Below are 22,142 nucleotides of genomic sequence, written 5' to 3'. Positions count from 1 at the left end.
CTGTTGTTCCGACCACAGAACCTAAGGATGAAAATAATGTGACATTCAGTGCTGCCAACTTAGAGCAGACATGATGGGCATTTCAAAAGCTGCATTTTTTATGGGAAGCCCAATATATCTGAACAGCAAATATGAACAATTCATGTCAGGTTTGCAATTTACAATAAATGCTTTCAGATCATTTAGTTGTATATTAAAAGAATACTGCTTACTTCTACACCTTGCACAATAAATCTTGTCTTTCCGGTGACAATCCTTAATATTATCTGAAAGAAACTCTGCACTTAATAAATGTCTAAAAATTGCAACACAATATAAAGAAGAGTTATATTTAAATATTAAATCTTAACAAACGACTCATCAATTAATTAATTAAAGTAAGATATAAATAACATTGTGTCAGCAAATATTGTAAAAACATACACAATTCTATGCACACTTCCATTTAGCACAATATACCTTAACATAATATAAAATGAGACTGAAATTTTAATGCCTTTTCCCCCAATGAAATTTTAATGCCTTTTCCCCAAATAAAACAGAAATTTAAGAACATTTCAATAGCTTCTTGAACAGTATATATCATACATAAGGAATATTTAAAAGTTAAGCTCTGTTTGGAAACAATTTTACTTCCTTGTACAAAGCAAAGGAAGTATCATAGTAGTGAAAATTTTCAGGTACCATATTTCAATAGAAATATCCATTCTAATGATTTTTTTTAATGACATCTGACTGAATACAAGACTGTTTTTCCAATACAAATTGTAAAATGAATTAAAAAAAGGTTTTTGCAATGTCTATATGTATGTATGTATATTGCATATTTCAAAAATGATTAGCCTCTGTTAAGGAATATTCTTTGATATCGCCAAGAGATGGCGTTAGGAGTCCATCTATTGGCTTACTTAACCTTTCCCCTTCTGAACACGTGACTTGAAAAAATATTCTTTTTCTTCTTGAAGGTAGAATTTTGATGCACTACGCAACAGAATTCGATTTAGATTTTAGTTGGAACTATTCTTGCCTTTTGAGCATTAAATATTCGATTCAGGCATTTTAGCCTACATTGTATATATGTAAATATTAAGCTTAATTAAAATTTATGGAAAACCCTCCAGGTCATGCATCTCATCTTTTGGATTATGAGTGATTTGACTTTGATCTAGAACTTTCGTTACATAATGGTGCATCGGCTCCAGAAAAGAATCTTATTAATTTGAAAATTTGTGTTTTTTGCCCTTTGGATTAGCTTTGTAAGTGAAGACTTCTCACGGGAAGTCTCCTTTGATAATTTATTAAAATGGAACAGAAGACACTAATTAAGAATCGAGCACATATACGTGCTTCTGTAACTCAAATTATTAAAAATGTAGATGAGTATTTAAAAGAAGAAAAACAAGAAGAGTTAGAAAATTGTTTGGAATTTTTAAATAGTAAAGAAACGGAACTAAATGATTTAAATGAAAAAATACAAAATTTGATTGAAGATGAATCAAAATTAGATTCATATATTAACACTTCTATGGAATATAATGATAAAATAATAATAGCGAAGTCTGAAATCAACCGTTATTTAAGGAAATGCAATACTCAAAATATCAACACGAATTTAAATAATTCATCTACAGAAGTTGAAACCAAAAGACAGATTGAAGGCAATGTGAAATTGCCCAAACTGTTAATTCACAAATTTTCCGGAGATTATAACGATTGGATGAATTTTTGGAATTCATTCAAGGTCACTATTCATGATAATGTTACACTTTCGAAGATAGAAAAATTTAATTATTTGAGAACTTATTTATGTGGAAACGCGGCATCAGCCATAGAAGGTCTCTCAATCTCAGAGGCTAATTATGCCTCTGCTATAGACATTCTTAAAAATAGATTCGGTCAAAGTGACCTTATTATCAATACACACATTTCTAATCTCTTAAATTTAAATCCCATTCAAAGTTCAAGTGAAGTGGCAAAATTGCGAAAACTTTATGATACAATTAACGTTCAAGTCAGAAGCCTTTTAGCATTCGGTGTGAAACCAGAAACATATTCCAACATGTTTACTCCAATTTTGATGAAAATTGTCCCGAACGATATAACTTTAGAATTTCATCGTACAAATACTGAAAATCCTTCAACCTATGATTTAAACAAATTTCTAGACTTTCTCCGATTAGAAATAGAATCGCGAGAAAAGATTAATTCGTTATCCTTTCCACGCAAGTCAAACCCGGAAATGAAAGGTATTAACAGATATCCACCGACGCCGAAACATAAACAAACTGTCACCACACATGAATTTATGGCAGCTGCGTCATCAAATGGAAACTGCATTTTTTGTTTTCAAAACCATGACTCAGAGTCCTGTTTATGCCTTACAGTTAATGAGAAGAGAGATATTTTGAAAAAACAAGCACATTGTTTTCTTTGTTTGGCCCCTAAACACAAAATCTCACAGTGCCGACAACGCCAAACTAAAGTTTGTAAAATTTGCAAAGGTAAACATTCAGAAGCCATGTTTTAAATCCAGTTCGATAGTTAAAAATACACCAAGTGATAAAAAGGATAGTATATTAATTTCGAAAAATGATACACAAACTAAGGAACAGAAAGAAGAAATTGTTTCGGCCGTTTCACATAATGCAAATAATGCAATTCTTTTACAGACTTGCACGATAAAAGTTAAAACAGCTAAGGAAAAGGTGTTTACCAGACTTCTCTTGGATAGTGGAAGTATGAAAAGTTTTTGTGCTCGCGAGTTAGCGGACAGATTAAACCTCGAAACTGATCATATATCAGGTACAGATATTCCACCTCCCAAATCAGAAGAAATTAAGCAAAACAGACAATTAAAAAATTTGATGCTCGCAGATTTTCCCGATTGTAAAAACCCATTGCCATTCTAACTGGTGCAGATTATTATTACAAGATAGTAATGGGACACGTTCAATACTTAAGCAAAAATCTTGTTGCAGTGGAAACTATTTTCAGATGGTGCCTACATGGACGAAAAGGTGATGAGGATGTCTCTTTAGCTTTCAATGTAGTTGTAGGGAAAGATTTGATTTCCAAACAAATAACAAAATTTTGGGACTTGGGAAAACTCAGGACTTATTGATAAGAGAGAAAACTTCGATTCAACTGAAAATGAAGTCATTGAATATTTCGAATCAAATATAACATATGAAAATTCTCGCTATAAAGTTAGATTGCCTTGGAAACACGACACATCAAATCTAAATAATAATAGGGAAATCGCAGAACAAAGATTTCATCGACTTAGAAAACGATTTAAAAAATATCCTAATCTATTTTCCGAGTACAGGAACATATTAAAAGATCAGTTAAAACAAAATATTATCAAACCAGTTTCAGAAATTTCAAATGAAGAGGATGTCGTGTTTTACTTGCCACATAGGGAAGTTATACGCGAGGATCGAGCTACAAGTAAATTACGTATTGTTTATGATGCATCATCGCATGCCCTAGGATCCATTTCTTTAAATGACTGTTTACATGTTGGGCCAAATTTATACCCTGAAATATTCGAAATATTGTTAAGATTTCGGTATAATCTAATAGCCTTCACCGCAGATATAAAACAAGTTTTTTACAGATTCTCATACATGAAAAAGATCGAGACGCAACCAGGTTTCTGTTTTCCGATTTCCCTAATGATGAAACCATTTCTCCTGACATACATAGGTTCACTAGAGTTTTATTCGGAATAAATAGTAGTCCATTTCTATTAGCCACTACCATTAAACATCATCTGAAAAAATATAATAAACTTTATCCTACAACGGTTAACTTTTTGAATGAGAACATATATGTAGATGATGTGATTGAAAGCCAACCAACGATCAATGAAGCATTAACTACGAGTCTAGAATCGGTCCAAATATTTAAGGACGCAAGCATGCAGCTTCACAAATGGCATAGTAACTCGAGACAATTACATGAATTGTGGGTAAAAAAGGGTATCATTCCAGATGAAAATCCTGAAGATTTTAATAGAGAAAATTTCCCATTTAAAGTCTTAAATGGTATGGCATGGGATAATTCAAAGGACTTACTGTATTTTGATGTTCGGAACTTATTGTCTTTCACATCTAAACCAATAGAAACAAAACGATTTTGTTGGGTCGGATATTCGATCCGATTGGAATTTTAGGATCTTTCACTGTTAGAATAAAGTGCTTAATACAGAAGATTTGGTTGTCACAAATAGATTGGGATGAACCGTTACCTGAAGATTTGTCCTCTGAATGGAGAAAGTGGTGTGAAGAGCTACCTCAAATGGCTGAATTCTCCATCTCTCGTTACCTTTTCATGCACTCGAACATTAATGTCGAAAATCTCGAACTACATTGCTTTTCAGATGCAAGTGTCAAAGCCTATGGTACAGTCGCATATTTACGTTTCACAACAAAAATAAAGAAATCAAAACGGCCTTTGTCTCTTCTAAAAATAGGGTAGCCCCACTAAAATCCCTTACTTTACTGAGGTTAGAATTAATGGGGGCATTGTTATCAGTTAAGTTAGTCAGCAATATTCTGAAAGCACTGAAATTGAGAATTCCGTGCTATTTTTGGACAGACTCAACAATTACATATTTTTGGGTCCAGAAACAACCTGAAGCCTTCAAACCCTTTGTCAGGAATCGTGTCGAAGAAATACAAAAATTGAGTTCACCTTAAGATTGGCATTATTGCCCAGGTGTCGACAACCCTACAGATCTCGTATCTCGGGGAACGAAGATTTCTAAGTTAATAAATGAGACCATTTGGATGCAAGGTCCCCAATGGCTTCAACTCCCTCACGAACTTTGGCCAAGATTAGATATTAAAGAAACAATAGATGAAAACAAGCTGGAATACCGAAAGAGATCCGGTGATATACATCAACTTGAATGTACAATCGAAAAAAGTGCAGATGATCTTTTCGACATATCAAAATATAGCAAATTAGAGAAGGTGTTAAGAGTCACTGCTTGGACAACACGTTTCATTAGAAAATTAAGAAAAACCAGCGACATTCAAGGAACTCTCACAGCTGAAGAGTTACAAGAAGCAGAAAATTTCTGGATAAGATCAGAGCAAAAGAAGTTTCTTGCCGAAGAATATAAATCCCTCAAAGAAGGTAATTCAGTTGGAAAAAATTCTCCTTTGTATAATTTTCTTCCTTACATTGATGAAAAGGAAATCACGAGGTTGAGAGGAAGACTGGAATTTTCTGACTTCTCACTAGATAATAAACATCCAATAATCTTACCTAAAAATTCTCGACTAACGATTCTGATTGTATGCAAAGAACATGAGAAGATAATGCATGGAGGAATTGCTGCAACTTTAGCTAAAGTCAGAGATCACGCTTCTGGATTCCTAAAGGACAACAGTTAGTCAAAAAAGCATTAAAAGGTTGTATAATTTGCCAAAAATATTTAGCTAAACCAGCAGACCAGATGACAGCACCCTTACCAAAGGATAGAATCCAAAAATCGCCTCCATTTGCAGTCTGTGGAATTGATTTCGCCGGACCAGTTTACGTAAAGAATTCTAAAGACACTCGAAAATACTATATTGCTTTGTTCGTTTGTGCAGTAACCCGAGCTGTACACTTAGAACTTGTATCAGATATGTCAAAAGAATCCTTTTTACTTGCATTTCACAGACTTTTTAGCAGAAGAGGAAACTGCGTAATCATCTACTCTGACAACGCCAAGACCTTTAAGAGGACAAAGAAAGAACTTGAGAATTTTTCAAAAGTTTTAAAAGATGACAAATTCAAGAATTTCATTGCCAAAGAAAGAATCCATTGGAAATTTATAATCGAACGAGCCCCATGGTGGGGAGGGTTTTATGAGAGACTTGTTAGATCTGTTAAAGAATGTTTAAGAAAAAATCGTAGGAAAAGCATTGTTGACTTTCGAAGAAATGTCTACACTACTTGTCGAAGTGGAGTCAGTTCTTAATTCACGACCTCTAAGTTACGTTTACAACGACAATGATGAGCCGCAACCGTTGACTCCAATGCACTTCTTAAACATTGGACAAACTGATTTGAAGTATCCTTTGACCTTTGCTAGAATCATCGGTAGCGAAATGAGAAGAGAAACGCTGTTAAAAAGAAAGCGTTATCAAGAATTGCTGTTAAAACAGTTGTGGTGGAAATGGAAGCAACATTTTTTTTTTTTTTTTTTTTTTTTGTCTATTAATGATTAAATTGAATATCATTAGTTAAGTTTGTTCAGTTAAGTGGAAAATATTTTAAAATTTAGTTCATTTATTAGTTATAACATTTATTATTTGATACTTCTATTGGATACTTGTGTTTGACTAATTAGTATTTTTAAATATTTTTATAGAATAGTGATTTATGTACTTGATTGTATGTATAACTGAGTTAGATGAACTCTTGTCAGAGATCAGGTGGGGAGTGTGTTAAGGAATATTCTTTGATATCACCAAGAGATGGCGTTAGGAGTCCATCTATTGGCTTACTTAACCTTTCCCCTTCTGAACACGTGACTTGAAAAAATATTCTTTTTCTTCTTGAAGGTAGAATTTCGATGCACTACGCAATAGAATTCGATTTAGATTTTAGCTGGAACTATTCTTGCCTTTTGAGCATTAAATATTCGATTCAGGCATTTTAGCCTACATTGTATATATGTAAATATTAAGCTTAATTAAAATTTATGGAAAACCCTCCAGGCCATGCATCTCGTCTTTTGGATTATGAGTGATTCGACTTTGATCTAGAACTTTCGTTACACCTCAGAACATTGGAATTTTGGATACAGGACTGCTGTAACATCTAGCTTCACATTTCCCTTTCTATTACAATCAGCAGTACCAAACATACATATATATATACACAATCGCTTACTCAGCTTAAAAGTCCTCACCTGGACTTTATTTTTGCAACTGTTGGTCGTGGTCGTATACTTGAAATTACAGAAGTGTTTCAAATGACGAAAATATTTATGTTACGAAAGTCAAATTAAAAAGTCGTCTATATTTTGGAAATCAAATTCAACAAAGTCAAATTTTTAAAAAAATATTTTAGACTAATTAAAAAATTAACCTTTAAATGTGGTCTCCCAGTTCTACACTTATATTTGGGAAAGTTTCATACTCATTATGAATAAAATTGCCTGGGATATTTATTTTCAAAATTTGCAATATTTTATGCCATTTTCAACTTGTCTTGAGGGATCATTTAATTGAGTTATAGTAATTGGAGAAAATGTAAGTGCAGCAAAGAATGTGTATAATTTAATACGCTGTATAAGGAAGCCATGTGCTGTCCACAACAGATTTTTTTCATGCAAAGTACCACATTTCAAACTGCAGAAGACCAATGATTTTTTCGACACTCATGAATATTTGCCTCCTCAAAAATCAAAAATACTCTCATGCCAATTCACGTCAACGTGAATGCTGAATTAATATAAATTTTATTCAAGAAGTTAAAATTTTGATTACTCAATATTTTTTCCTGCACATTTCACTTTCAGTTTAGCAAAACTTTAGTTGTTCTGAAAATCAAAAATTAAAGACAGTGGCCAAAAACACATCAGGTAGGAATAAATTTTCTGAATAGGGCAAAGGACCACCAAATTTTATTTTAAACCAGAAATATTACTCCACCAGCCGCCAAGCAGTAAAAGCTGCTGAACAATGATAGTTCAGTACTAAGGTTTAAGTACCAGTGAGTGGGCTGGCTGCATGGGCGTTTTCATGGTTTTCCCAATGTGTAACATGGATACAAGCCAGTTTCACTTAAAAAGTCCTCCATGGAGCCTTCCAAATATAAATTTAAAAAACATATTACAGCTATTAAAATAATACAAAAACTTTAGCATTGAAATTTACTATTTAGAAAACAGAATATAGAAATAAGCATTACCACTTTAAGTTAGTTATTTATTCTTCAGATGAAGTCATTAAAACACTAAACTCATTCAGATATTCAATAAAATAGCAGGAAAAGAAATGATTAAAACAACAACCAATTTTAGTGCTACCATTTAAGAAATAACTGACTGACAGTAGCAGATTTAAGAAATAACTGACTGACAGTAGTGACTGACAGTAGCAGTATTAAAATTATTTGTGCAAAGGTGTCTGCTAATTTAAACTGAATTACCCAGGGCAGGTGGCGAGGACACCCCTTTGCTTACTGCCCCATGGGGCTTCTGCCTTCTACTTGCTTAATTGCTTAAATTACAGTGCAATGAAGAAAACCACTGGCGGTACATTTCTTAAGAGCCACCGCTAGTTCAATAAATAAAGGTGATTTAAATAATGAAATGTTAATTCACATGTCAAAGATCTCTTTGTACACAACATTTCTTGTGTAGATCTTTCCATCATTTTTAAGCTCGCCTTGCAAAGGACCATCCATTATTTTTAATTTTACGTTCGTTTTTCACGAACTCTTAAACAGGCAACATAAAGTTGGCCGTGTCCAAATGCAGGCTCAGGTAAAAAAATGTCAACACGCTTAAGCGTTTGGTCCTGAGACTTATGGATGGTCATAGCAAAGGCAAGTTTTACAGGAAATTGTCTACATCTCAATTGAAACGGCAACCCTGTGCCGTGGCAACTTCACCCCACTGGCTGGTACAGTTACACAAGCAACAAATAAACTATCCGCAACAAACAGACACTTAAACCACATATATATATATATGGGATGAAGTAACATCATCTCCTCCGAAACGGCTGGCTCCTAGGCTTAGTGAAGCACACCATTGGATTTCGCAGGTCCATGGCACGCTGTTTTGACCATTCGTGTCTTCTTGGGACTTTAATTAGCCGAGATATTAATTAAAAACTAATTTTCCCACTTTCTTTCTTGGGTTTTCCCTATTAGAGGGATTTGGCTACGTGCAAAATTCTTTTTTATCAAATATCTACGGAACAACACTGAGTTGAAATTCGAGACGAGTATCCTCGGATACCAAAAAATTCTACGAATCCATCGATACTGTTCTCATCTTCGTACGACTTTAATCGGCCGAGATATTAATTAAAAACTACGGAAATGTTAATTTGCATGCTTATTTTTCCGAGTGGCAACAATAAACTATCGGCGACACACACTCTAGCAGCTTACATATATATATATGTATATGTGCATATGTATATCTATATATGTGTGTGTGTAAGTTTGGTGCAGTCGATTGCAATAAAAAGAAAGGTGCACAACTAGTTGTCATAGCAGTCCCATATACAAAATTTCAACATTCTACGGGGAATCTTTTTTGAGTTATGCGAGATACATACGCACGTACAAACATCACGGAAAATCCCCTTTTTAAATCCATTTTACAATCTGTTTTGGAAAAAAGACTCTTTCATTCTGTCCATACCTATAGATGTCAGGGGGAAAAAATCACATGGTTATTTTTGTTGAAATATGATATCTCAAATTTTTTGCGATTACAATACTTCATACGACGAAGGAAATAAAAATTGTAATGAAACTAATTTTTCATGTTCTAAAAATAATTTTTTTAAATATGTTTAAAATATGTTAAAAATTTACATAATTTGCAATTATATACTATAAAATATCTCCCCCTCCAACAACTGCTTTATATATACTATAAAATATCAATTGATCTTTTTAAATTTAACGAGTGTCTTTATTTTGTAGTACTAAATACAGTCAAAAGTCGTTAATTCGGACACCCGTAATCCGGAATGATCTATAATCCGGACCTCAAAGCTAAAATCTTTCTGCGCATGCGCCGCAGTGACGCATGCGCATAGGCGTTTTACTCGTGTGCACAAGACATTTACGACTGCGCATATGCATCTGCGCAAGTGCAGAATACGTTTTCGCGTGCGCGTTTAATGTATGACGGACGGTATAAGCTAAAATTATCTAATTATCTATTTCAGTTAATGTTGATAATTGCGTTGTTCCTTAATCTTCAAATTGGATCCGGCTTATTATTTTTTGCAGACTGTAAGAGCAATTTTCTAAAAGTAAGCTTGAACTTTCGATTATGTCAAATAGAATTTCCGATGCTGGAGCTCCCAAAGGATCTAGAAAACGAAAGTATGTTTCGATGTCCATCAAACAAAAAACGAATTGCTACAAAAAATGAATAAAAGCATATCCTTTGTTTATCTAACCGTTCCGAAATCTGTTTATCAATTTCACACTGCTCTGCGCGGGGGGGGGGGGGGCACGTCGCTGCGCGCAATGAACTGGAAGTTGATCTGTCAACACTATCGTTATCTTCAGGGCAGATGTTTTTATTTTAGTCGGCTTATAATTCCTTACTAAATGTAGTATTTAATTTCGATGTACTCGTCTTTGATATGATTTAAATCAAATTCCTCGTCATTATAAATATCACGAATACAAATCACATAGTTTTCTGGTTGCAATTTTCTAATTTCGGCTATGAGTAAGATATGCTTTACGCATCCGCGCGTTAAAAGAAATGTTTAATAAAGTAAACAAATAAATATTAGGCTTCTTTTTTGGTAAATTTGGATACCCTTTAGATCATAATTGCTCATTATTTTATAAATTACGGTTTCATATTTTTAGTTTTATAATTTCTGCATGCCATCTTACCAGATTAAAACTGATGATCTATAATCCGGAAAAATCGATAATCCGGAATCGCCGAAGTCCCGACGAGTCCGGATTAAAGACTTTTGACTGTATTTATAATATTTTTTGCTTTATTCTATAAGGAATATATGTTTTTATTTTCTAGGTCTAAACAATTGCTCAACATTTCATTTTAAAATTCATTCAAACACTTATTTTGGTACTTCCATGGCACAACCACCTTAAGTAAAAGTTGCCAAATTTTCACAATATGTCATACTGTGTCAATCACATAAATATCATTTCTTCACCAATCATATGCAAAACTTTCTTCAGTTTGTGACTAAGTATCACCACTACCTTCACATGCTTAGTTGTTTTTGGGAGGCATTCCAAGTTCTTACAGTTTTTACAGACTTTTTTAAAAATTATTTGTCTTAAACTCTATTTTAAAATATGTGCTTACTATGGAAGGAACTGAGTAAAATTTCTCTTTGAATGCAGTATTTTGCTACAAAATCACACAAAACAGAACAACTGCTTTGAATCTATTTTTAAAGTAACTGCCATGAAATTTCTACCAAACTAAAAATTTTAGAAAAAGCAGTTTTATTGATAGACTCTTAAAAATAAACATTTAATTAAAACCCAAAATATATATGTAATCATACGTTGGTATATAATAAATAATTTTTGCAATTACAATTCATCATTTTTTTCTTCTGGGGGGATGGATGGTGGCACATTTAATTATGGCAAAGCACACTAATGCTATCTGCATAAGGGGAGTGATGCCTTCATGGATGACTTTGTAAGGAAAACTGTCTCGTATACATATTACACATGGGGAAAACCACAAAAATGCCCATGCAGCCAGCCTGTTCACGGGATTCGAACCTCGGACCGAGCTACCAGTGTTCAGCGACTTTACCGCTTGGCAGCTGGTAGGCCGGGGGAGGGGGGAATTCACTCGATTGTGTCCAGGTTGCTGCACTAATACATCAATAGCCTTACTTTCTTTTAGAGCTAAATGTATTTTGTAGTGATAAAACACTTGTTCCTTATTTTATCTTAAAATTAATTATTGTCTTTATTTTCCAGCAAAAAAATTTACCTAATATTTGATTTTAAAGTAATGTGTCTATGTTGTATTAGTAAACACTTGTTCAATACATTATTTTTAAATTAATAAATATTTTCATTTTTAATGCTAAATGCATGTCCAATATTTTATTTTAAAATTAATAAACATCTTAAAGTATGTTAGTTTTGGTATTAACTTTAGTTCTTAGATTTATTTTGATTTTTTGTTTTGTGATAACAAAACATCATTTGCTTTGAGATTTTTGTACACCGAAAATCCCGTCGACCACAAGAAACGGCGCCAAACGAAAAAAACACATTTACTAAATACAAGAAAAAACCTTCTGTACTTATTTTTCTTTCAAATATATTATATTATCATTTATTAGTTCAAAGCAGTTTTGTTCCTGAAGGACTATTGTTTTCGTTTTTCGATTTTGTGTTGAATCACTATAAATGTCCGTTTCACTTTTCAAACTGTTGCCAATAAATGTTACAGTCCTGCATTATATTTGAAGAAATTAAATAATGAAAAATCTGCATAAATGTATGTATATTTCTCGCATTGTGATAAACGACAGTACATATAGCCATCAAATTTTGAATGACATAATTCTTCTACGAATATGGGCATGTGGAAGACCAAATTTGAAATTTGTTTTATTATCGATTTCATATTTTGTAAAACTTTAACGAATTTTTGAGCAACAAACTCAACGATTTAAAAGCGAGCAATGGCAATACTCTATGGGGGGAACTTTTTTATCTCCACCATGCGGAACTGTGTATCGGAAATTCTAAAGGTATGCTCATTTTAAAATTATTTTGCTACATTGCTATTGAACTGAATTTTATGATTTAAAGAACATGATATTTAATAAATAAAGGTAACACACAAAATGTTAGAAAAACACCCCTTTGGACGTACTTTAAAATATGAAACCTTTCAGATTTTTTTTAAATTTATTTTTTTTTATATTTAATTTTTCATTAAAAATTTCCATTATTTTTTATTAAGGAGATATACTGTAAAAGCAATTATTTCATCTTATGGAATTAGTTATGGGATAGCTTTGGAAATATTCAACAGCATGCTTTTTTGTAGTAGGCAGGGCCCAAATTTAAGGTTTTTTTTTTTTTTTTTTTTTTTTAATGCGTGATAGAGGGTTAAAATGGAGTCTTTACTCAAGAATAAAAACTAACACGTTTAATAAACGTTACACCAAACCCAGCACGTTTGAAAAAGACTTTTCCATGTTTGGCGAAAAATCGCATAGTTTGGCGTCTTTTCTTTAATAGGCAAAAATGGTTGACGGTATTTTCCGTTAAGTACTGAGATTTTTCAGTTTCATAAAAGTTTGAAAAGTTTACAACAAAGATACACAAAAGCTTGATTAAGAAAGAATTTAAAATTTTCAGTTTAACAACTCTTGAAGTATGCAGAGATGGTCACAAAAGTATTAATACCATTTGTTGTAATAATATTTTTTATCTAAAGTTTCAAGAAAAGAAATTTTTATATTCAAATAATATTTCAGCACAAAATTTAAAAAAAAAGATTTTTAAAGAATTTTAACACTCAATGATTTCTTGCCTTAATTTTTTTAGCACAGAACTCAAAATAATTATTAATGAACTGAAGGATTGCTAAGAAAAGGGGGGAGAAAAAAGAGAGAGATTTCTCTGTTATACTCATTTTAAGTTATTTTGTTAGAAACGAATCCTATAATTTACGCATTTGATAAATATAAGTTTTGTAACCTTAGATACTTATTTTTTTTTTATTTGGATATATTTAATTGATAAATGAGCTAAATAAAGAAGTAGCACTTTTCAGTCACTGAGGAACTAGCCCTAACTGTGCCCAAAGTGCTGAACATGGTAATTTGTTTATTTAAATATATAAGGAGCCATGCACTGACTTCATAATGAATCAGTGAGAAGACTGAACATAATTCAATAATTCTCCCTCAAAGGTTTTTTAACTCCTTTTTTGTGGAGGTGCAAACTTTTTGGCAAAAGGAAGGAATCAATATGGATAATATATATTGACAATTGACAAATGATGAACTGTCTTCTGGGACATGTATACTACAAATATTGAAAGACTGCTCAAAAACATTAAAAATGCAATAGATTTTATACCTACTGAAACTGAAATGGTGCTTAAACAAAACACACTATCACAAGAAAAAAGCTTGACAAAGAGAAAGCTTATCTGAAATACATTCCCTTTTCCAACAATGATTTGGTTTATGTACTTTGGGTATCAAAAAGAGCTCAAATCCATAGAACTTTGATAATTACAATTAGGAATCACTGCACAATTCTTGGTTAGAGGAGAAATGTGATTTTGCTTCATGGTAAAATATTTGAATTTTATTTGGCAGATCTTAGTTTGATCCTCTAAGGTCGTTCACCAACTTCAGTAGAAGCCATCAACCCAGTGGACAGTAGAAGCTTGCACTGAGGGACATTTAATCTTTCAAATTTGCCACAAGATAACAGGAATAAGTAAAATGGACAGGGTAACCATATTCTGATCCAAATATCTGTATACTATTAGAAGTGTATTTTTGCTTGGTAGTGAAATGTTGAATCCTATGCAATAGATTCCAGTTTGATCCCTAATATTATTTAACACTTTCAAAACAATAGGAATTTGTGTCACCCACTTAAGAATGGCACCTGCAACAGATGTAATTAAATAATCATTATTTCTCATGGAGATGTATTACAGATCTCATGGAGACCATTAGCATTACCACTGCCATCTTTTCTTATATTTTGTGCAGAATTTGCACCTACTACCAAGTGATGTTGCATTAACCAAAAAAGTACCAAAACAGATTTAAAGTTTCGTTTTAATTTTTACCTCAATGATGAATATGGTCAGTAGAGTAATACTGCAGAATGAAAAAGCTTCTTTGGCTTTTTTGATTCTCGGGCTGACATTTTCGTTTGGCATAATAGAAGAATTTTGACTACAGTTGACAGTCTTTGGCTTCCATTCGGGATCTAGAAGAAAATAAGCCAGTTTTCAGAACACAAATCTTAAACATATAAATAAATCAGTTTTACTTTACAGCAAACAGGTAGTTTGTTTAATTTTATGGAAATAATTTAAAATCGGCACAACTGCTGCCAATTTCGACGCATTTCTGCAGGTGACAGATCCATTGCTGAAACTAGTACTAACAATAATTTTATTTTCAATTAGTGATTTCAAAATTGATCTGATTATATGACCTTAGTCCTCAAAGCTTTCTTAAGCCTGAATTTTCAAGAAAACGTAAAATCAACTATCGCCAGATCACACAATGATCTAAGAAAATTAATTTTGAATACCATTCCATTAATTCAGAGTTTTAGCTACAGCATTTTCAGCATCCTACATAATAAATATATTAATATTCCAAATCCTTATTTAATTAATATTGCAATATTTTTACCATTTTCAATGTATGATAAATGCAAAATACATGTAACAATTAAATAATTCAAAAATTTATGTGTCTTTTGTAAGGCTTTCTCACAAATGATATTATTGTACTTTTCACAAATATTTTCGATAGACAAGAGTGCAAAAAAATTCAACTTGAGTCACACAAAAACCTGAAACAAATAGAAAAACTCCTTTTTGCTTGAAATTAATAACAACGAAATTGTCAAAAAATTTGTACTGTGACTTAGGATAAATAGCTTGTGAATATACAAAGCAACTTTTTCTGTTTCCGCTTTTAACAGAATCTTGTGAAGTCATCTCTTCCATATTAAAAGCAAACTGATGTCTGCTTACTAAAACTTCAGCTGTCATTTGTGTTACAAAAAGTTGCAAATTTTTATGTTTTAGCTGCTAATCAGCTTCTAACCATCTTTTCAAAATTAAAAATGAATCGGTGTACCATTCTTCACATTGATCTGTTGAAACCATCACATCACTGACAAAAGTGTTTGCTTAAACAGACTTTTTAGACACAGAGTTTGCTGTTAACAGCTTTCATGGAGCTACAGGAACTTTGATGGAATGTTTATGACTGAACATTCATTACTTTCATTGAATATTACTGGGTTTGAATACAAGTTAAAAACACTTTTGCAAAATCTCAACCCCAACCCAGAGTGTTTTTAAGTCTATTATCTTTCTAGTGAGTCAAAAGCTTTTCCACATATTTTAAAATTTAAAGTGACTATAAGATTTCCAATCAGAGTATTCACCCCATGCTTAATAATACAGCTCCATATTTGAGTATTTCATTCTCACTACTTCACTGCATCTTCATTTCTCTTCAGAACAATTTTATTACTAACTTCCAAAAATAGTTACAATAGGCAGTTGCTTGTTTACCTATACTTGGAGACAGGCTTTATTTTGAAATGCATATTTTTAATATTAAAATATGAAAGAGACCTTGTGCACAAATTACCTTGCACAACATTCAGATCCACTAGTAATTCAGACAGAACTACTACTCCTTCGGTGAAGACGAATATCACAATGACAACATTGCAGACCCGGCTATTAAGTGCTGTCCATATTTTCTCACATATTCTGAAAATATTTAACACCAATTATATAATAACATATTTAATACTTCAAAAATACCAAAATTAAATATAAAAAATCCAAACTATTTTGTTACAAGGCTCTATCACAAATGAATATAATATATTAGAAACATCTATATTAAGGCACTTGTTTGTTATCTGATACTAACTGATACACTGAGACCAATCAATTGGAGCCTTTTGGTGATGAAATCTGGTTTTTTGATTTCCTGATGGTATTGTTCATCAGTTGCACACAAAATGGAACCAAACATATTGTTATTTCCTACAATTTGTACGTGTCTCCATATGAACTCTAGTAAGTAAGAAAATACTAACTCATGATGAGTTGTACAACACTGCCACTTATTCCTCTATTTTTCTGAACCCCCCCCCCATACATTCCAATGTTTGCATATTTACGTCAATCTAATATTGAAGTTGAGGATAAAATAAAAAAATAAATTAACTAACCCTACCTCATTATCTCCCCCCCCCTACAAAAAAGGGAGAGTGGAAGAAAATATTAACAAGAAACGAAAAATAAATAAAAATATTATTGTAGATGTATCTGGAACAGCTTCTAGGATTACCAAATGCCTGCAGGAATCAAAATCATAGGCAGTAATTTTGACAATATATTGGCAGATAGGGGATAACCAACAAGTGTCTTTATTAATTATATAATGCTGCAAATGTTCATGAAAATTACCAGTCTCTATATGCTAAAATTAAAATAAAGATTTAAATCATTAAAAAGTTTATTTGCTGTTTCTCAGTTGCTCAGTTAATTAACCAGGTATAATTTTTAAAGGTAAACTGAAGATTTTATATTTCATCAAATGGCAAATCGTAGGCACTACATATTTAGCTATATTTAAAGAACTGTAAATTAATGACAGAGTTGCTAGGAGAAAATTCGAAGCAAATCAACACAAAATTCAACTTTAGATGATTGATGTTACTTTATAGAAGTATCTGATGCATTACAAGGAAATCTGATGGTTTTTCTCTCTCTTCCTTTGATATTCTAAAAATGCATAATACAATTAATTCCAGCATTGCAGTTTATTAGAACGCCTTTTTTTATTTTCCTTTCTTCTCATGTCAAATCTTGTTACTTTACTAAAGAAAATAACAGTTTCTATTTTTATGTTTTTCATGCTCTTAATGTTTGCTTTGCCATCGAATTTTGAATAACGTAGTCCTCCACTCATGCACGTGCACCTGGAAGCCCAAACTTAAATAAATTCTGAATTTGTTTTAATACTTATTTGCCATTTTGTAAAACTTTAAGAAATTCTTAATTAACAAACTCAACAATTTGAAAGTGAGCAGTGGCAACATTTCAACAAAATAACATTATAAATAAAACATTTTTATCTCCAGCATGCAAGACTGTTGCCATTCAGAAAAATGTAAGAAATTTATTTTATTAGAATGTAAATTTTAATTAACAAACTCAGCTCTAAAAAAGCATTGTGTTGCCACTGGCCAAAAATAAAATACTCCTATCTTCCATGCCCTGGTGTGTTGTCATTCTGTAAAGCCTAAGATACTTTCAAACTTAATCTGGAAGTTTATTGAGTGATAAACAGTTCTTAATATTTTTTCTACTTTTTAATGGGATTGATTTAAATAAACATGTGTTAAAATTATGAGATGTCTAATTAGAAATACTCAATATTTTTATTAAATTACACTAGCTCGATTCATTAAAATCATTATATACAGTACAAAGTCTTTAATCCAGACTTGTCGGGACTTCGGCAATTCCGGATTAGGGATTTTTCTGGATTATAGATCATCAATTTAAATCTGGTAAGATCGCATGCAGAAATTATAAAATTAAAAATATGAAACCATAATTTATGAAATAAAGAGCAATTATGATCTAAAGGGTATAAAAATTTACAAAAAAAAAAAAAAGCTTAATATTTATTTGTTTACTTTATTAAACATTTCTTTCAATGCAAGTTGTTTAAGTTGCTTCATTTTTTGTGCTAATACTTTCTCTTTAATTCTATAAACAGACATAATTTCTTCTTCAGTTACAAAGTTCCACTGTTCAAGTCCTGTAATTGCTGTGTCGAGAATACCGACTCACTTCTCAATCAAAATGTTTTCGTTTTCAATAACCTCTCTGTCACTTTCTTCACTATCGGAAGCGGTACATCAAAACATGCTTTCGCTTTGTAGATCCTTTGGCACCTCCAGAATCGGAAACTCTTTTTGACATAATCGAAAGTTCAAGCTTATTTTTTATAAAATTGCTCTAACAGTCTGCAAAAAAATAATAAGTCGGATACAATTAGAAGATTAAGGAACAACGCAATCTGCAACATTAACTGAAATAGATAATTAGATAGTTTTAGCCTAGCTTATACCGTCCGTTATACATTAAACGTGGATGCGTAAACGTATTATGCGCATGCATAAAGATATTATGCACATGAGTAGAAAGTTTGTAGTTTTGAGGTCCGGATAATAGATCATTCCGGATTATGGACGTTCGTATTAAAGATTTTGTACTGTACTTTTTTTTATGATAACTATTTTAAGCAGCTCACCTATGTGGGCCGCCAGTTAAAAAAAATAATATTGCAAACATAAAAGTATGTATGGCAACCTCTAACACTCCACTGAGAATTCCAAAGATATGCTGTTTTTAAATATTTTGTGTTTTTTTTTTTTTTTTTTTTTTTTTTTTTTTTTGCACAATTTGAATTTTACTTGGCATAAGTGTGAATAATGCAATATTTAATAAATAAAATTAATATATATAAATTTAATAATAAAAAGACAAAAAAATTTTTGTCACTTATCTTAAGAAAACTGAATACTGTTATGATGAACTGAGAAAAGGCTGAAAAATATATAAAAATGTTATGCTAACGCTTAACACTGCATTGGAAATTCTAAACATATGCTACTATGCAGCTTTAAAAATTTGTGGTTTTGTTGTTTAACTTTATGTGGCATAAAGTGTGAAGAAAACAAAGCCTAATAATAAAGCTAAAGAGACAAAAAGAAAATGGTGGGTTAACAGGAGTGAATGCAAGAGCAGAAAGGTAAAGTGCGAGCTCAGCAAAAGCAAAAATGACTTAACAAATCCTTCTCAGCAATTTCCAAAATCTCAAAACTTTCATATTTTATTTATTTATTTAAATTTCTTTCCATTTCCTTTCACTGCAACCTGTTTTATTTACCTGATTTTGCATCATTACTGTAAGCATTGTGTTTTAGGCAAAATGTTGCAAAACAATTTTGCCCTTTTTTCTTTTACACGAAGAAAAGACATTTCTTCATATACTTTTGAAACGCACATAACTTTTCTACAAAAAAAACTAATGCAAATTTGAACTTTTTTCATAAAATTTAAAAGATAATGTCTGATATGTTTAAAAAAAACTTCTATTACTTTCTTACATAAATAATTAAAAAAGCAAGCATTCTTCAGAATGATATAACAAATGCATTAAGTATTTTTATTACCTCTGTGTTTCATCCAATTCCGGCGTAGTCGTCCCTCCACTAAATCCCCAAATGACAGAATCAGTATTCCTCATCAGTTCTTCTTTGCTAATAAAATTATGTTGCCATCACATAGAAATTACATATTAAATTTTTTTAAATGCAACAACAGGATGACAATACTTTTTTTACGACAGAAACAGGATGAGGGTTAATCATGAGAAAGAAAGAAGACAGAAAATATTTTACAACAAAAAACACACAGAACTTGTCATTTCAGTAACAGAACTTATCATATACAAATTTAGATACACTGTTAAATGAATTATATTTCATCACAATAGCATCATGATATTTTTTTGATTGGAATTATGCAACAGATTTTTGCATTAAAATTTAACATATATTTTGAACTTTCTCCATTGGCCACATTCTGTTCATAACAGAAAATCTTTTTTTCAGTAAGAACTCTACTTTTTGAAAATATCAGCTCTAAAATCCTGCAACAAATTTTAAAAATCGCAGCAAGTTTCTCTTATTTACTTACTTTCTATAGCCATTTATAGAGCACAATAACTTGTGATAGCTTAGTAAAAGCACATTTATAGCTTTTATAAAAAATGGAACAAAGCTGATACTCTTATAAAAGTAACTGGCCAATCGTAAAATGATGAAAAAAATGTAAATATGGCAAGCCTATGTAATAAAGATATAAATAAAATATATACAGTCAAAAGTCGTTAATCTGGACTCGTCGGGACTTCGGCGATTCCGGATTATTGATTTTTCCGGATTTTAGATCATCGGTTTAAATCTGGTAAGATGGCATGCAGAAATTACAAAATTAAAAATATGAAACAGTAATTTATGAAATAATATAATGACGAGGAACTTGTTTTAAATCATATCAAAGACGGAGTACATCGAGATGAAATACTACATTTGGTAAGGAATTATAAGCCAAATAAAATAAAAACATCTGCCCTGAAGATAAGTGCCTGAAGATAATATGCCCTGAAGATAGTGCTGACAAATTAACTTCTAATTAATTGCAGGCTGCGGCGTAACCGTAATTTATGAAATAATATAATGACCAGGAACTTGTTTTAAATCATATCAAAGACTGAGGATGAAATACTACATTTGGTAAGGAATTATAAGCCAAATAAAATAAAAACATCTGCCCTGAAGATAAGGATAGTACTGACAAATTAACTTCTAATTAATTGCAGGCTGCGGCGTCCCCCCCCCCACCGAGCAGTGTGAAATTGATAAACAGATTTCGGATTTCGAAACATACTTTCGCTTTAGATGCTTTACATATTAACAAATATATATCGGAAATTCTATTTGATATAATCGAAAGTTCAAGCTTACTTTTATAAAATTGCTCTAACAGTCTGCAAAAAATAATAATCCGGATCCAATTCGAAGATTTAGAAACAACACAATCTGCAACATTAACTGAATTAGATAATTTTAGCTTACACCGTCCGTTATACATTAAACGCGCATGTGTAAATGTTTTATGAGCATGCGCACAAGCATATTCGCAGCCGTAAAGGTCTTACGCATGCACGTAAACGCCGCAATGCACGCGCAGAAAGTTTGTAGCTTTGAGGTCCGGATTATGGGTGTCCGAATTAACAACTTTTGACTGTATTTAAAAACATTTTTAATTTACATACTTTTAGTAAAAAAAGTTAATTAAGTGCAAAAAAGTAAAAAATTACTTTTTCTAGCTACCACATCATTCACATTACGTGACAAAGAATTAGACTTCTATGCCAATCTGAAATTGCTTTTTTCACTTAATTTTAAATCTGATATTAGACTTCTAACTCATTTAAAAAATTATGAAAACAATGAAAACATATTTCAAATTTTTAAGAGATAAACAATTAAAAGACGAGAAATTACATATCTGTACATAGCTGCATAGCATTAATAATTTTTTTCATTTATATATAATTATTTTAATTTTATATACATTAAAAATGAAGGAAAAAGTATGATTTTTTCTGTCTCTTTTTGCTAAGGGAATGGTGACAAAAGTGTAAGGATGAAATAAACTTTCAGAAATCAGATATATCTTTAGAAATGGCACTACTACCAATGAATTCTTACCAAAGATATCCTCTTCAGTAAAGGGATTCAATAAATTTCGAAGGAAAAAAAAAAAAAAAGGCTGGGATTCAATTCCTGTGTGTTTGTCTTTTCTGTAGGTTAATAATACATCTCTTGATCAACTGAAGGCCTTACCTATTTTTCCCCCCTGCCAATTTAGCAGATATTATTGGTATGATTAAATAAAATATTGCTGGAAATAACCTAATAATTCAATATTTTTAGTTTGGAGTTATCTAAAGTTGTTTGAACCAAAGGTTTGAACAAAGTTGTTTGAGTATTTTGTTTTCAAACATCTAACACAAGTTTTTCTTTTTTTTTTA

General features: G+C 31.6%; 1 protein-coding gene across 2 annotated transcripts in view; it reads right to left on the bottom strand.

The window, feature by feature from the left end:
* The window catches only part of LOC118192301 (uncharacterized), an 81,007-nt gene that overhangs the window by 39,866 nt on the left and 18,999 nt on the right, over window positions 1–22,142 (bottom strand). For both annotated transcript variants that reach the window (XM_085821537.1, XM_085821543.1), the window contains exons 2-5: window positions 19,714–19,800; window positions 16,098–16,222; window positions 14,546–14,688; window positions 213–266 (exon numbers count right to left, since the gene is read on the bottom strand). In XM_085821537.1, the coding sequence (XP_085677663.1) occupies window positions 213–266; window positions 14,546–14,688; window positions 16,098–16,222; window positions 19,714–19,800 (409 nt within the window). The remainder of the gene's footprint in view (window positions 1–212; window positions 267–14,545; window positions 14,689–16,097; window positions 16,223–19,713; window positions 19,801–22,142) is intronic.

The sequence above is a fragment of the Stegodyphus dumicola genome, chromosome 1 (genome assembly GCF_044657685.1).
Source record: "Stegodyphus dumicola isolate Sdum_Otavi_A_Nest chromosome 1, ASM4465768v1".
Classification (NCBI taxonomy): domain Eukaryota; kingdom Metazoa; phylum Arthropoda; class Arachnida; order Araneae; family Eresidae; genus Stegodyphus; species Stegodyphus dumicola.
The sequence above is the reverse complement of the archived record's forward strand: the minus strand, read 5'-3'. Positions and strand labels throughout refer to the sequence as shown.